Source organism: Cebus imitator, unplaced genomic scaffold (genome assembly GCF_001604975.1).
Source record: "Cebus imitator isolate Cc_AM_T3 unplaced genomic scaffold, Cebus_imitator-1.0 Scaffold401, whole genome shotgun sequence".
Taxonomy (NCBI): domain Eukaryota; kingdom Metazoa; phylum Chordata; class Mammalia; order Primates; family Cebidae; genus Cebus; species Cebus imitator.
In genome coordinates this window covers 884,232-897,601 of record NW_016107716.1, presented here as the reverse complement: position 1 = coordinate 897,601, position 13,370 = coordinate 884,232, and the positions used below count along the sequence as shown (strand labels likewise).

At 40.3% G+C, this 13,370-nt stretch overlaps 1 protein-coding gene across 1 annotated transcript in view; it reads right to left on the bottom strand.

Annotated features, from left to right (window-relative positions):
* Positions 1–2: 2 nt before the first annotated feature.
* Positions 3–13,370, bottom strand: part of TLR7 (toll like receptor 7) — a 20,851-nt gene continuing 7,483 nt past the window's right edge. Inside the window, exon 3 of the mRNA XM_017508809.2 lies at positions 3–3,596. Coding sequence (XP_017364298.1) covers positions 450–3,596 — 3,147 coding nt within the window. The 3' untranslated portion in view covers positions 3–449. The remainder of the gene's footprint in view (positions 3,597–13,370) is intronic.

The following is a 13,370-nucleotide window of genomic DNA, read 5'->3' as shown; positions in this document are numbered from 1 at the left end:
GATGGAGCTTGAAGTTTTTGTTGTTGTTGTTGGTTTTTGTTTTTTTTTTTTTACCCTATTTCTGTATGTACCAGCACTTCTTAAGGGTAGAAATGCAGTTCTTCTCAATCTCATGATTGTGTGTATATTTAATCATCACAAATGCAGGAGAATCACAGCCCCGCGTCCTTTACTTGACACTCTTTTCCCAACAGTGTTTTATACAAGAGCTGAGGGGAGAGACTTAAGTGCAAATAGAGACACAGAGAGATAAGAAAGCAGACCCAATGCATTATATAAATCCCACCTTTCCAATGTCTGTGACAGACGTTGGTGACTCCCCTGAAATATGGGCAATCTCATTTCTTAAAAAATTTCAAAACCTGCTTTTGGTGTGATATATATGAAAACAATGTAGGCAGTCAGGCGTCTCCTTGGTAAGCTAGGCAGTCGTGTTTTGCAAAGAAGGGCTAGACCGTTTCCTTGAACACCTGACTGTAAGCCACATGATTGTCCGCGGCCAGGGCATTCTTCAGACACTGCCAGAAGTATGGGTGAGCTTGCGGGTTTTTTGGCCACTCAAGAACAGATGTCCCACAGAGCCTTTTCCGGAGCTGGAGGAACTTGGACTTCTGAAAGGGCTTCTCAAGAAATATCAAGATAATCACATCTACTTTTTCATCTATGAGCCTCTGATGGGACAAGTAAAATGCTATCTTAAAATTTTCAGTCTTTGCATACTTGTCTGTCATCACAAACACTGTCTTTTTGCTAAGCTGTATGCTCTGGGAAAGGTTTTCCAGAACTGGCTGCCCTGGTAACCAGTCCCTTTCCTCGAGACATAAATTAAAATGTTTCTCTCTTGGGTCTTCCAGTTTGACCACCAACTCAGCTAAAACCCACTCTGTCACAGCTGGGTCTTTAGTGTCATACACAATAAAAGCATCATAGCAAGAGTCTGGTGATATTAGACGCTGATACCCCTTTATCTTGGCCTTACAGAAATGGTAAATATACCACACATCCCAGAAATAGAGGTGACTTGCTGTCATTATCACCATGAGAAAAAGAGATGCAGATATGGAAAGTGAGAACAGAATCAGGTTAGTCAGATCTAACTCACAGGTGTACAGATCCAGGGACACCACACTCTGGCCCTTGTGTGCTCCTGGCCCCACACAAGTCACATCTGTTGCCAGGTAAGGAATAGTCACCTCAGTATGGTTAACCCACCAGACAAACCACACAGCATCACAAGTGCACAGAAATCGATTATGATGCAAAAGCAACATCTCCAGATTGTTGAGGACATTTTCTGGGAAGCTGGTCTTTTGGATCATCTGGATTTTATTTGAACTGAGGTCCAGATATCGCAACTGGAAGGCATCTTGTAGAAAATACTTTGTCAGTCTCCTGATTTGATTATTCTTAAGAATCAGTTTCTTGAGACTTCTGGAACAGTTGGATAATCTCTCAGGAACAGTCGTCAGTTGGTTGTGGCTGAGGTCCAAAGTTTCCAGGTTCTTCAGACACTGAAGTTTTCCCCAATTGAAAGATTTGAGCCCATTTTTGGCCAAAGAGAGATTCTTTAGATTTGGAGGCATACCATCAAAAACTCCAGGGGGCAAGAAATTTAGGGAATTTCTGGAGATATCTAATTCCTCCAATTTTAGCAGATTCTTGAATAATTGTAAGTATCTGTTATCACCATCTCTCCATAAAGCATCCAAGTGATTTCCTCTGAATTCCAGAGTTCTAAGAGACTCACTCTCCATGGTCCTGCTGGTGGAGGAAGAGATGTCATTGTCATTCATCATCAGTTTCTGCAGAGCCTTTAGGTTCTTGGTAAAGTTTAGCATGTGAGTAATTCCTTCTGATTGAAAATAATGGCTATTACTGCTTATATCCAGAACTTCCAGTTTGTGAAGCTCTTCAAATGCTGTTGAATGGAGCAAATCAAGCCGGTTGTTGGAGAAGTCCAAATATTTCAGCTCTACTAAAGGTTGGAACTCACTGCCATTAAGAGTTTGGCCAATGCTATTTCCTGACAAATTCAGGCATTCGAGGAAAGAAAGATGCTGAAAATCAGAGGACTTGACAAAAAATATATTATTTTTACTTAGATCCAAGGTGTGCTCATACTTGTGGCAGCTTTCATTGATAGGCATGAAAGAAGCCTCTTTGGTTTTGAACCTGCAACTCCTTGCATACTCATCATACTTGAAATAATGTAATTGTTCAAGGACCTGGGGTTCATAACTTTCTACAGAAGTTCTGGCGTTTGAGCAGAAGCCAACTTCACTTGAATCTCCTGAAGGTGATATTTTATTCACTGAAAGATCGATGACTTTCAATCTTTTAAATTGTTTAAACATGCTGAGGTTAGCAATTTTTATAAAGTTAGTGCCAAGATCAAGAACTTCAAGATTTTGAAGATTATGTAACGGCAACAGGTTAAAGCTTTTCAGCTCTTTAAAGACATATCCTCTGATCCGTAAAATTTTTAGGCTTTTCAGTGAAGAAAATGCTTGTGATAGATTCATAGATGCACGATAGACCTGAAGTTCAAAATTGAAAGACAGATCCAATTGGATGAGGTTGGGGAGAAAATGCAGAAATTTGGCATCACCAATTTCTTTGGCCAAGAAGTTTTGGGACAGATCTAGTTCCTGGAGGTTGTTGATGTTCTTAAACCATCTTGCAGGCACGTGCTGAAGAGAGGTACTGCGCAGACGTAAAACTTTTAATTCTGTCAGTGCATCAAAAGCATTTTCAGGGATCTGGAGGGGAGAATTATTTTCACATGGTGTACAAGGATATGGGGCATTATAGCAACGAGGGCAATTTCCACCTAGGTCAAGAATTTGTAATTGGTTGAGGTTATTAAAATCACCTTCTTGTATTTTTGCAATCATGTTGTTGAGGAGATAGAGTTCTGTTAAAGTAGATGGCAAAACCGTAGGGATGGTCGTGACATTGTTATCTCTCAGGGAGAGCACTTTTAACTTTGTCAAATTTAGGAAGGCATCTTTTTCTATGGAATATGAAACATTACAAGGATTTCGATAATAACAGTTTTGGCCCAGGTAGAGTATTTCTATGTTGGCCAGTTCTGTTAGATTCTCTTTTCTGATGGAAAAGATGTTGTTGGCTTCAAGGCTGAGAAGCTGTAAGCTGGGCGGAAGGCCCTGCGGTATCTCTAGAAGCTGGTTTCCATCCAGGTAAAGGGATTTTAAATAACTGAGTCCACTAAAGCTTCTGGGTTTAATCTGGAGCCTCCTGGTGCACACGTTGTTTTTTGACCCAAGTCGAATTGGTACACAGTTGCATCTGAAATCGATCTCTACCAGATGGTCCAGTCTGTGAAAGGATGCTGGGGAGATGTCTGGTATGTGGTTAATGGTGAGGGTGAGGTTCGTGGTGTTGGTGGGAATATCTCCAGGAATCTCCGTCAAATGCTTGTCTGTGCAGTCCACGATCACATGGTTCCCTGGAACATCCACAGTGACATCACAGGGCAGAGTTTTAGGAAACCATCTAGCCCCAAGGAGTTTGGAAATTAGGATTATGTTACAAAGGATAAGAAATTGTCTCTTCAGTGTCCACATTGGAAACACCTGAAAGTATAAGAAAGAACAAATGATTGTTCTAAAATATACCAAGAATCAGAATTTAAAATTCCCACTTGCTGCCTCTCTTTTGCAATATTTTAAAAATAAACAATTCAGGTCTTGTTTTCAAGTGTCTAAATAGCAGCCCCCACCCCATGACTGTATTTGTCAAATATTGAGATTTACAATTATTTAGTTACATAATTAGCTTTTAGCATCTGAGTTCTTTAGCAAAATAGCTTTCAGGATGTTAGAAGCAGCATTTTCCTACTCGTTGGTACACAGAACACTAAAATGGCAGAGCCATCGATTCACTGCCAAAGTCGGAAATTTAGAGGTTGAAGAAATGTTAAAATTTGGATACACCCAGGAAAAAGAACACAGGAAGACTTTAGTGGAATTAATGTGGACTTGATAAACCTGCGTTGGTACTTGTGTACCAAGTCTTTGAGTCTTTTATAATAGTTGAGCATCAGAATATTCTAAGATTCCCATTTTATAAATGAAGACCACTCAGCAATATTAACCGATTGACCCAAGGTTACACAACTAGTAAGTGGCATTTGATTATAAAATATATATTCCTGCCATTCTGGCACTGCCATTCTATAATCTGGCTCTCCTCTTGTATTGGTTTTGGAAATCATATTGCAAATCATCCCCTCCAAGGGGATTTTAGGATGAGCGTTTTCCCTACACATTGAGTTTACATTACATACATTTGGAGAGGTGAGGGTAATAGAGTCAGAGCACTGCCTGGGTGATGCATCATCAGAGGAACCATGTAATTGATCCATTAGTATACTTACAGGAGTGAAGTGGGGCTGTTAATAATTGCGCCAAGACTACAGGCATAAACCAAGAGTCTGTCAGGTAAACTGGGACATACGGGAACCTACCCGTAAAAGTCAATTGTAAAGCAGAGATGGGAGTTGTACTTCAGAGGGGGCCAACATGGATAAATGACAATCATGAACCAGGTCCCTCCTCCCATCCCGTTCCCATGTACCTAGATGAGACCCTGGGAAGAAGTGGGAGGATCCCTGAATTAAGAACATGAAGTGATTGAGACAGCAATCCTCAAACTGCATTTCCCAGGATGTGCCTAGCTTAAGTGTTTTCGTGATCAGGGAAAGTGGAGGCTGTAAAATGAAGGAAGTTTGGTTGTCAAAAAATAAAGTCACCTTCAGCAGGGGTATGCTGATAAATGTTTAACAATAAACTTTCTTTCCCTCTAATAAAACTCCCTGATTTGTTGTGTTGATTTGTAGCATTTGTCAGTTTCTGTAGTGGAAATGTTCCCCCCATGGCCATTTTCAAGTGGGGTCTAGCACACCACTGGCCTTAACACACCTGAGATAATGAGTGTGAAATTTTTAACCTTTATACACTGGCATATTATAAATTAGAATGCAAATTAGAAAACCTTTCCCCCCCTTTATTTCTAAACTTTTTTCTCACACCTGTCCACTCTTCTCTTCAACTATTACCACCACCCTACTCCAATTAGTCACTACGTCTCATCTGGACCGCTATGCTAGATTCCAGATTCTTCTCCCTGTTCCTCCTCCTCCTCTACAACTCATTCATCAAACAGCATCAGAGCATTCTTTATAAACCTGAATCAAATCAACTGTAACGTCTTCATATTACACTCTAAATGAAATCCGAACTCTTTACCATTGCTCATATCATGCGTGTTCTGACTTCAGCCTACCTCTCTGACCTTGAACCATCTTTCCCTTCCTTCACCACACATCAGCCATCTGGTCTGTTTTCTGTTCTGCATTCAAGCCAGACTTGTAACCACCACGGTCTTGGCACTTGCTGTTTCCTCTTCCTGAAATCATCTTTCTCCTCCTCTTCCCACAGCCAGCTTGTTACCACCCCTTAGTTGCCTATTCAAGTGACACATCCTCAGAGACGCTTTCCCTGACCAACTTATCTAAATACCTCCCCATGTAAGAATAGTGGTAATAATAGTAATAGTAGTTAACTTAGGTAGCATTTACCATATGCCAAGCATCATTTTCAGTGTTTTCCATATATTAATTCATTTAATCCGCACAATAATGGATACTACAGGTCTTCAATCCTTTATCTAAAACCTTTAGTGCTACATGTGTTTTGGAATTCAGAATTTTTCAAATTTTAGAAGGTAATATGCTACATATACCCTAGATTATGTAATACCTATTGAGGCCTGGGGAAGCATCCCATAATCAAACACAAAATTTCTGAAGTGACATATAGGATTTTCCACTCTAACTGGAATTATTTAAAGAAAAAAAGAATAACTCATTCAGTTCAGGTCAAGATCCACCTTCAAATGTGTTATGTTTGCAATCAACTGAGTTAGGACAAAGCTTTCAGTTTTGCATTTTGGAATTATAGACATCATTATTATTATTACTATTATTATTATTTGAGACTGAGTTTCACTCTTGTTGCCCAGGCTGGAGTGCAATGGCGTGATCTCAGCTCACTGCAAACTCCACCTCCCAGGTTCAAGTGATTCTCCTGCCTCAGCCTCTCAAGTAGCTGGGATTACAGGCACGCATCACCACGCTTGGCTAATTTTTGTATTTTTAGTAGAGATGAGGTTTTACCACGTTAGTTAGGCTGACCTCAAACTCCCGACCTCAAGTGAACTACCCACCTCAGCCTCCCAAAGTGCTGGGACTACAGGTGTGAGCCATCACGCCCGGCATAGACCTCTATTATTATCATCTCCATTTTACAGATGAGTCAACTGAGGCACAGAGAGGTATATGCACTCTGTATTAGACTACTCTGTTTGATTTCAGTCATAGCTTTTAGCACGATCAGAAATTATCTTGCTGATTTATGTTGCTTATTTGTTTGATGTCTATTCTGTACAAGAATGTAAGCTCCAAGAGGGTAGGGTCTTTTGTGGCCTCACAAAAAACAATGACTGGCATTTAATTAGGACTCCGTTATGTTTGCTAGACACATGAATGAAAGAATAAATGCATGCATAAATGAATAGTGAAGTAAAGAAAAATGAAAAAAAATTTCCTTGGGGTAGGTTTCTTCAGTCTATACCCCCAAACTAAGCAGGGACCAGATTTCTGTCTCTTCTATCTGCCCAGGTATTCCTTGGGGGAAAAGGTTTAAGAAATTCTGTTATTATAATGTCTCATTCAAAAACACTTTATTCAGAAAACCTTCTGGGATCAAACCAGATAGGAGTAATCACTCCCTCCTCTCATCTCTTACTGCACTTATTACACATGTGGTTGTGAAAAGCACTCTGGATGGAGGGTTGGAAGAACCGAGTCCTAGTCCTCTCTTGGTAGTTCATTACCCACATGCTCCTCTGAGGCAGGCTCTGTGCCCAGTAGAAGACACCCTGTGAAAGAATGATGAACACAGAAACAACAATATGGGACACACCAAGGACCCAGACAGTGGATCTGGACCAGACAATGCCCCAACAATTCCTTATCTGGAGATCGTTCCAATTATCTTGTGATAAAGAATTTATAATATATATTAGAGTTCTAGTGACTCATATTCATTCTTTCATTTGACAGATACATATTGGATACCTACTAGGAGAAGGAGACACAAAGCCTCTGCCCTTAAGGAGCTCAAAATCCTGTAGAAGGGAGAAAAAAATACATATCTAAAATGCCGTGTAGATAGACCGTTAGTTGCTTCCAGACAAGATGCTGACACTTGTATATGTGTAGCTTAACTGTACATTGTTCTTATTCCAGGTGATATTTGTTGATATTTTTTGGTCCTGAATTTTGATTTTGATCCTGAATTTGGATACTCTCAATTTTTTTTTATCCCCATAGAGTCCAGAGATTGCTACACATCTCCCAACATCTTTTCTGCCTTTCTCTCATTTCATTATGACAGAACCTCCATTTGTATTTGGGCATATACCACTGAAAAATAATTATATCTCCCAAACAGACTTGCAGATAAGTGTGTCTATATGACCAAGTGATAGCCAATGAAATTTGGGAGGAAGTGAGGTGTGCAATTTCTGGGACATGTTCATAAATGGTGGGGCTGTTCCCCTTTCTCCTGTCTACTTCCATCCGGATTCTGTAATCTGGATGTTGTAGCCAACCATCTTGGGCAATGCACATGAGAAAAATGTGCTAGGGATGGTAGAGCAACCAGCTAGATGACCCAGGGCATCCAGATCCTTCCTTGTATGACCTCAGAGAGGGAGCAGAAATAATGGTTCGATACTGCTGATGGCCAAGAGTTTATGAGAAACCAAAAAATTGATATACTAAGCCAATGTCAATTGGATTTTCTATTGCACAAATGCAAACCTAATTTAACCAGTATAGAATTTGGAAATAAGTTACTGTCCATGAGTGAACCTAAAATATGTGATGCAGATGTCATCAGGCTATCGGCAAGACTCAGCTATCAGAGGCTGGAAAGCTGGGTGGCCCATGTTAGGCCATCACAAGATATCTGGTAAAACTGTAACCTATGCCATCTTGGAGGGCAGAACACATGCCAACTGTGACTTTACTCTTAGGGGAAATAATTTGGCAATATCCATAGTGATGATGTGGGTTGGTGGCTTCTTACTGTTTTTGGCCGTCTCACAAGAGATACGAAATAGGATTGAAGTTAGCCAGTCTGCAAGCCGGGTTAGAAGGAAAGACAGGTTTGCTCTGGCTGCAGCTCTGCAGTCTTAATTGAGTAAGAGATCCTTAATTTTAGGGCTTTCCAGGGTTGAAAAAGCCAACTTCTGCTATAGTTTACCTCAAAATAAAGCAGATGTAATGGATACAGACAAAGGAGCAACTTCAATGACATAAGTGTGTGCATTTTCCAAGTACTTCCCATTAAGCATTTTCTAGCAGACAATGAAAGCCAGTCCAGGGCAAAAAATCTGATTGAGAGTGTGGCCTTCCTTGATTCATGCAGTCTCAGGGTAGTTGATTCAATTGAGAGACGGAAGCACTAACAAAGCAGAGTCTAATTTAGACTTCAGACTGACTAGAGCTGCTCTAATATCACAGTCACATGTGGCTTCTGAAATTTAAATTAATTCAAATTCAATCTCTTAGTCACACTAACTATATTTAAAAGGCTCGAAAAGCCACATTAGGCTAGTGGTTGCTGTATTCAAGGGTACAGATATAGAACAATTTCATCATTGCAGAAAGTTTTATTAGACAACATTGGTCCAGACCAATAAGTCAGCAAACTTATTCTGCAAAGGGCCAGATAGTAAATATTTTAGGCAAAATTGAGGATATTTTGGAGGTACTTAGATAACCACTCAGAATGTAACTTATTGGAATAGTAAAACCCATTCTTAGCTTACAGGTCTTTTAAAAGAAAAGAATAGGTAGTGGGACAGATTTACCCCTGAAATCATAGTTGGCAGACCCCTGGTCTAGACGCAACCTTAGACTGTGTTAAACTTGTGCCTAGAATTAATTCTAAGCAAATTCATTCAAGCCTATATTATTTAATGCTTATCCCAATTCTAAGAGATATGCTCATTTACAATGAGGAAAGTGAAATGAATGGTGAGGTAAGAGCGAGGCGACTGAGACAGAGCGGACACTCTTAGCCACTCTATTCTACCTCTTGAGAGGTCAACTCAGCCATCTGCCCCTATAAATGGAGAACACTTTGAGGGTCAGCAACCTTGTTTGTCTTGACATGTACTCCATCATTAGGATGCTCGCCACATAGTGAGTACAAGCTAAATATCTGCTGAGTAACCCAAGGTTTTGAACTTTCTTAAAATCCCATAGAAGACTCATGTTATACTAGTATAAATAGTAAGGTTTTTCCCTGAAGATCAGATTTGACAAGGTGACAAGGAGAGACCAGGAGGGTTTGGGGCCTCTGAAGGAAGGATTGAAGTGGGGAGCATGCCACAGAACAAAAGAGGATGGTGTCATTGGAAGGGCACGGGAAGTGGAGATGCAGACGGACTCTTTCATAATCCTTTTTCTCAGAAGCTCTGTCTGTTTGAACCTGAAATCCCAGTGAAGGCACAGAGCTCATTTGTCTCTTGTGGGAAGAGACACAGTCAGGATGGGGCTGCCCTTGTCCTATGCTCAGTAATTGAGCCCAAGCCCACTGGCCCTTGGAATGCTTTACACCAAACAAAACGTCTGTAGGCTCTCCACGGGAAGCCTGGAACTCAGAGATACCAGCAAGTTTGCACTCCAAGATGAATGCCAGAAGGAAGATTAACTGCAATGAGAAAATTGGGCTCTGATCAAGCAGGTGAGGGAAAAAAATGAACTTGCTATTTATTAGAATAGTAAAACCCATACTTAGCTCACAGATTGAAAAAAAAAAACAAAACATGTGATGGACAGATTATCCCACAGGTGACAGTTGGCAGACCCCTGGTCTAGACCAAACCTTAGGCTATGTTAAACTTGTGCATGGAATTCATTCTAAACAAATCAACAAAGCCTTTCTAAATTTGTTATTTAAAGAGAAAGTACACCTAAAAGATCATCTAGAGAAGATGACTTAAAAGTGTGAAATATTCCTTTATTCCAATGGAACCTTAGCTTCAACTAACGTTATTTTGAGATTTAAGGGTTCAGGATCGAGCCAGGTCTGTTTTTCCATCTGACAAATAATCTATGTTATTTCGTTTTGCTTTTTTTTTTTTTTTTTGCAATGATCACCTAAATACATGCATCTTTTAGTAATTTGATTTGTAAAATATGGTAGTGTAACATGACATAGGCCTGGCTTTGGTAATGAATCATAGCTAATTACACATGCAAATACACTGGGTAAATTTGGATGCTCAATTAGCAAACTAATTATTGTAAAAATGGGAATGGGTGATTTTATACACACAGGTGTTTCTGCTTTCTCAAATCATCTCTTCAGTTAAAATGGAAAATACAGTATTTACATTGAACAGCCATCTGACCATGATTTGTGTGTTTTTTAAAATAATGGCTGCCTTTTATTACTTACGGTGTGCCAGGTTCTAAGGCAGACTAGTTGTTTATATTACATCACTGATCCCTCACACTGAAGTTGAAAGGCCATATAAATATTCTTATTTTACTGATGAGGAAGCAGAGATCAGACAGGCAGTTTCAAACCAAGATTCAGACTCAGTGTTGACCAACTCTATTCAACTTGCCTCACATAGTCACAGTAAATGCACTTGGTATAATGTGTGTCTGCATTTTGATTCATTTCCTTTTCAGTTCAAGGATTCTTGGTTCTGTAATGTTTCTGTTTTGTGCTACTTAGGCATTTTGGAGGATTGAGGAATTGGTTTTTCATAAGCAAAATTTACAAGTATTTAAAAATGGTGAACAGGCATGGTGGCTCACACTTGTAATCCCAGCACTTTGGGAGGCTGAGGCAGGAGGATTACCTGAAGTCAGGAGTTTGAGACCAGCCTGGCCAACATGGTGAAACCCCATCTCTACTAAAATTACAAAATGAGTCAGGCATGGTAGGGTGTGCCTGTAATCCCAGCTACTTGGGAGGCTGAGGCAGGAGAACTGCTTGAACTCAGGAGGCAGAGGCTGCAGTGAGCTAAAATCATGCCATTGCACTCCAGCCTGGGCGACAAGAGTGAGACTCCATCTCAAAAAAAAAAAAAAAAAAATAGTGTATATGTTTTGAGTGGGACCAGCTTGAGGGAGAGAAAAGAAAAGCACTTTTAAGATTTTTTTTAATGAATTGCATCCAATGTCCACTGTATTAGTCTGTTCTCATGCTGCTAATAGAGACATACCCGAAACTGGGTAATTTATAAAGTAAAAAAGGTTTAGTGGACTCACAGTTCCACGTGACTGGGGAGGCCGCACAATCATGGTGGAAGGTGAAGGAAGAGGAAAGTTACATCTTACATGGCAGCAGGCAATAGAGCGTGTGCAGGGGAACTGCCCTTTATGAAACCATCAGATCTCATGAGACTTATCCAGTATCATGAGAATGGCATGAGAAAAACCTGTCCCGTGATTCAATTACCTCCCACTGGGTCCCTCCCACCACACGTGGGGATTATGGGAGCTATAATTCAGGGTGAGATTTGGGCAGGGACACAGTTCAACCATATCATCCAGTAGTGTTACATTAGGGCAGTCTGTGAATTTATAAATTGAAAGGCACATTGAGCTTTACCTCCATAATGAATTATATGCTCGCACAGTCATTCAGCAAACATGACTCAGAATCTACTCTGTGCAAGTTACTGTGCTAGACAAAGTAGGGAAATGATGATGAGCCAGAGACCATTCGTGCTGAGATAGAAACCAAATACCTCTACTGCTCTGTTATCAGAAGCTGTGTGTATCTGTTGAGCACAGAACTCTCTCTCTCTGCTGTCAGGGAAATCTATGGTGAGAAAAAACAATAGATTGTGGGCCAAGGGCTAAGTCAGACCTAAAGGTAACACTGCTTTCCCACTCTTCAAACAAAAGTTTGAATAAACAACTCTTCAAGGTGGCAAAACCTATCCTCCTGGATGCATTATTTTGATGGCAGGACTGGAGCCCATATTCAAGACTGAATTTTACTAATTTTAAATCTGTATTATATTTCTACCATAATGTTTAAGTTGTAGAGATGTGATTACTAATAGGAAACAAACATTTACCAAGCTGTTTCTAACTTCATGCTTTGCAAATAGCGTTTTTATCTTCAAAATTTTGTAAACTTGTAAGAGACGTCTGGTTGCAGTCAGAGGAGGGAGAAGGACATGTGTATAACTGGGAACTATTAGATGGCAAAAATGAGGAAGTGAAGGTAAGCGGTTTGTGTCTTGCAACAAGTTAGAGGAAGACTGGGATTAGTCTGATTTCTCCTCGTGTCTATTTATGCTAGAGGTCAGCACCATGTGAACTCAAAGTCAGATTTGTTTTCAGTCTGTCTGTCTGCTACAGGGCTACCAATTGAATTATCCTGAACCTTGACTTTCTCATCTACAAACTCTGGGATTTAGCTAATGGACCTTAATGGTCCTTTTCTATTGTGCTTATTCTATGACTATAATGGTTGGTGTAGAGACCCCCGAAACTTATCTGCCAGGGTCTTCAACTGAGAGTTTTCATAGCCCCCGGAACCTCAGGCTGCTACTGTTTCAAAATGGTCTATGCAAAGCTTCAAACCACCGTAAACCTTCTAGGAATTCCACAGAGGAAGGAAAAAAAACAACTAGTACATGTTTTAAGTAAGCATTATACGTCTTATTTATTTATCTACTTATTTATTTCAAGACAGAGTCCGGCTCTGTCGCCCAGGCTGGAGTACACTGGACAGAACTTGGATCACTACAACCTATGCTTCCCAGGTTCAAGCGATTCTCCTGCCCCAGCCTCCTGAGTATCTGGGATTACAGACAACCACCACCATACCCAGCTAAGGTTTGTATTTTTAGTAGGGACGGGGTTTCACCATGTTGGCCAGGCTGGTCTCAAACTCCTGACTTCAGGTGATTTGCCTGCCTTCGTTTCCCAAAGTGCTGGAATTATAGGCAAGAGCCATCACGCCTGGGTTTATATGATTTTAGATTAAACTATTTTATTAGTGTAATTTAGCTTTCTGAAATAGTAAGAATGGGAAGAATTACATGATAATCCATCAATTTAAGATAATGGTTAAAAATGGGAAACTACCAATAGTAAAATACCAAATATCCCTTTAAAAAATATGGTAGGGCTGGGCGTGGTGGCTCACACCTGTAATCCCAGCACTTTGGGAGGCTGAGGTGGGTGGATCATGAGGTCAAGAGATCGAGACCATCCTGGCCAACATGGTGAAACCCTG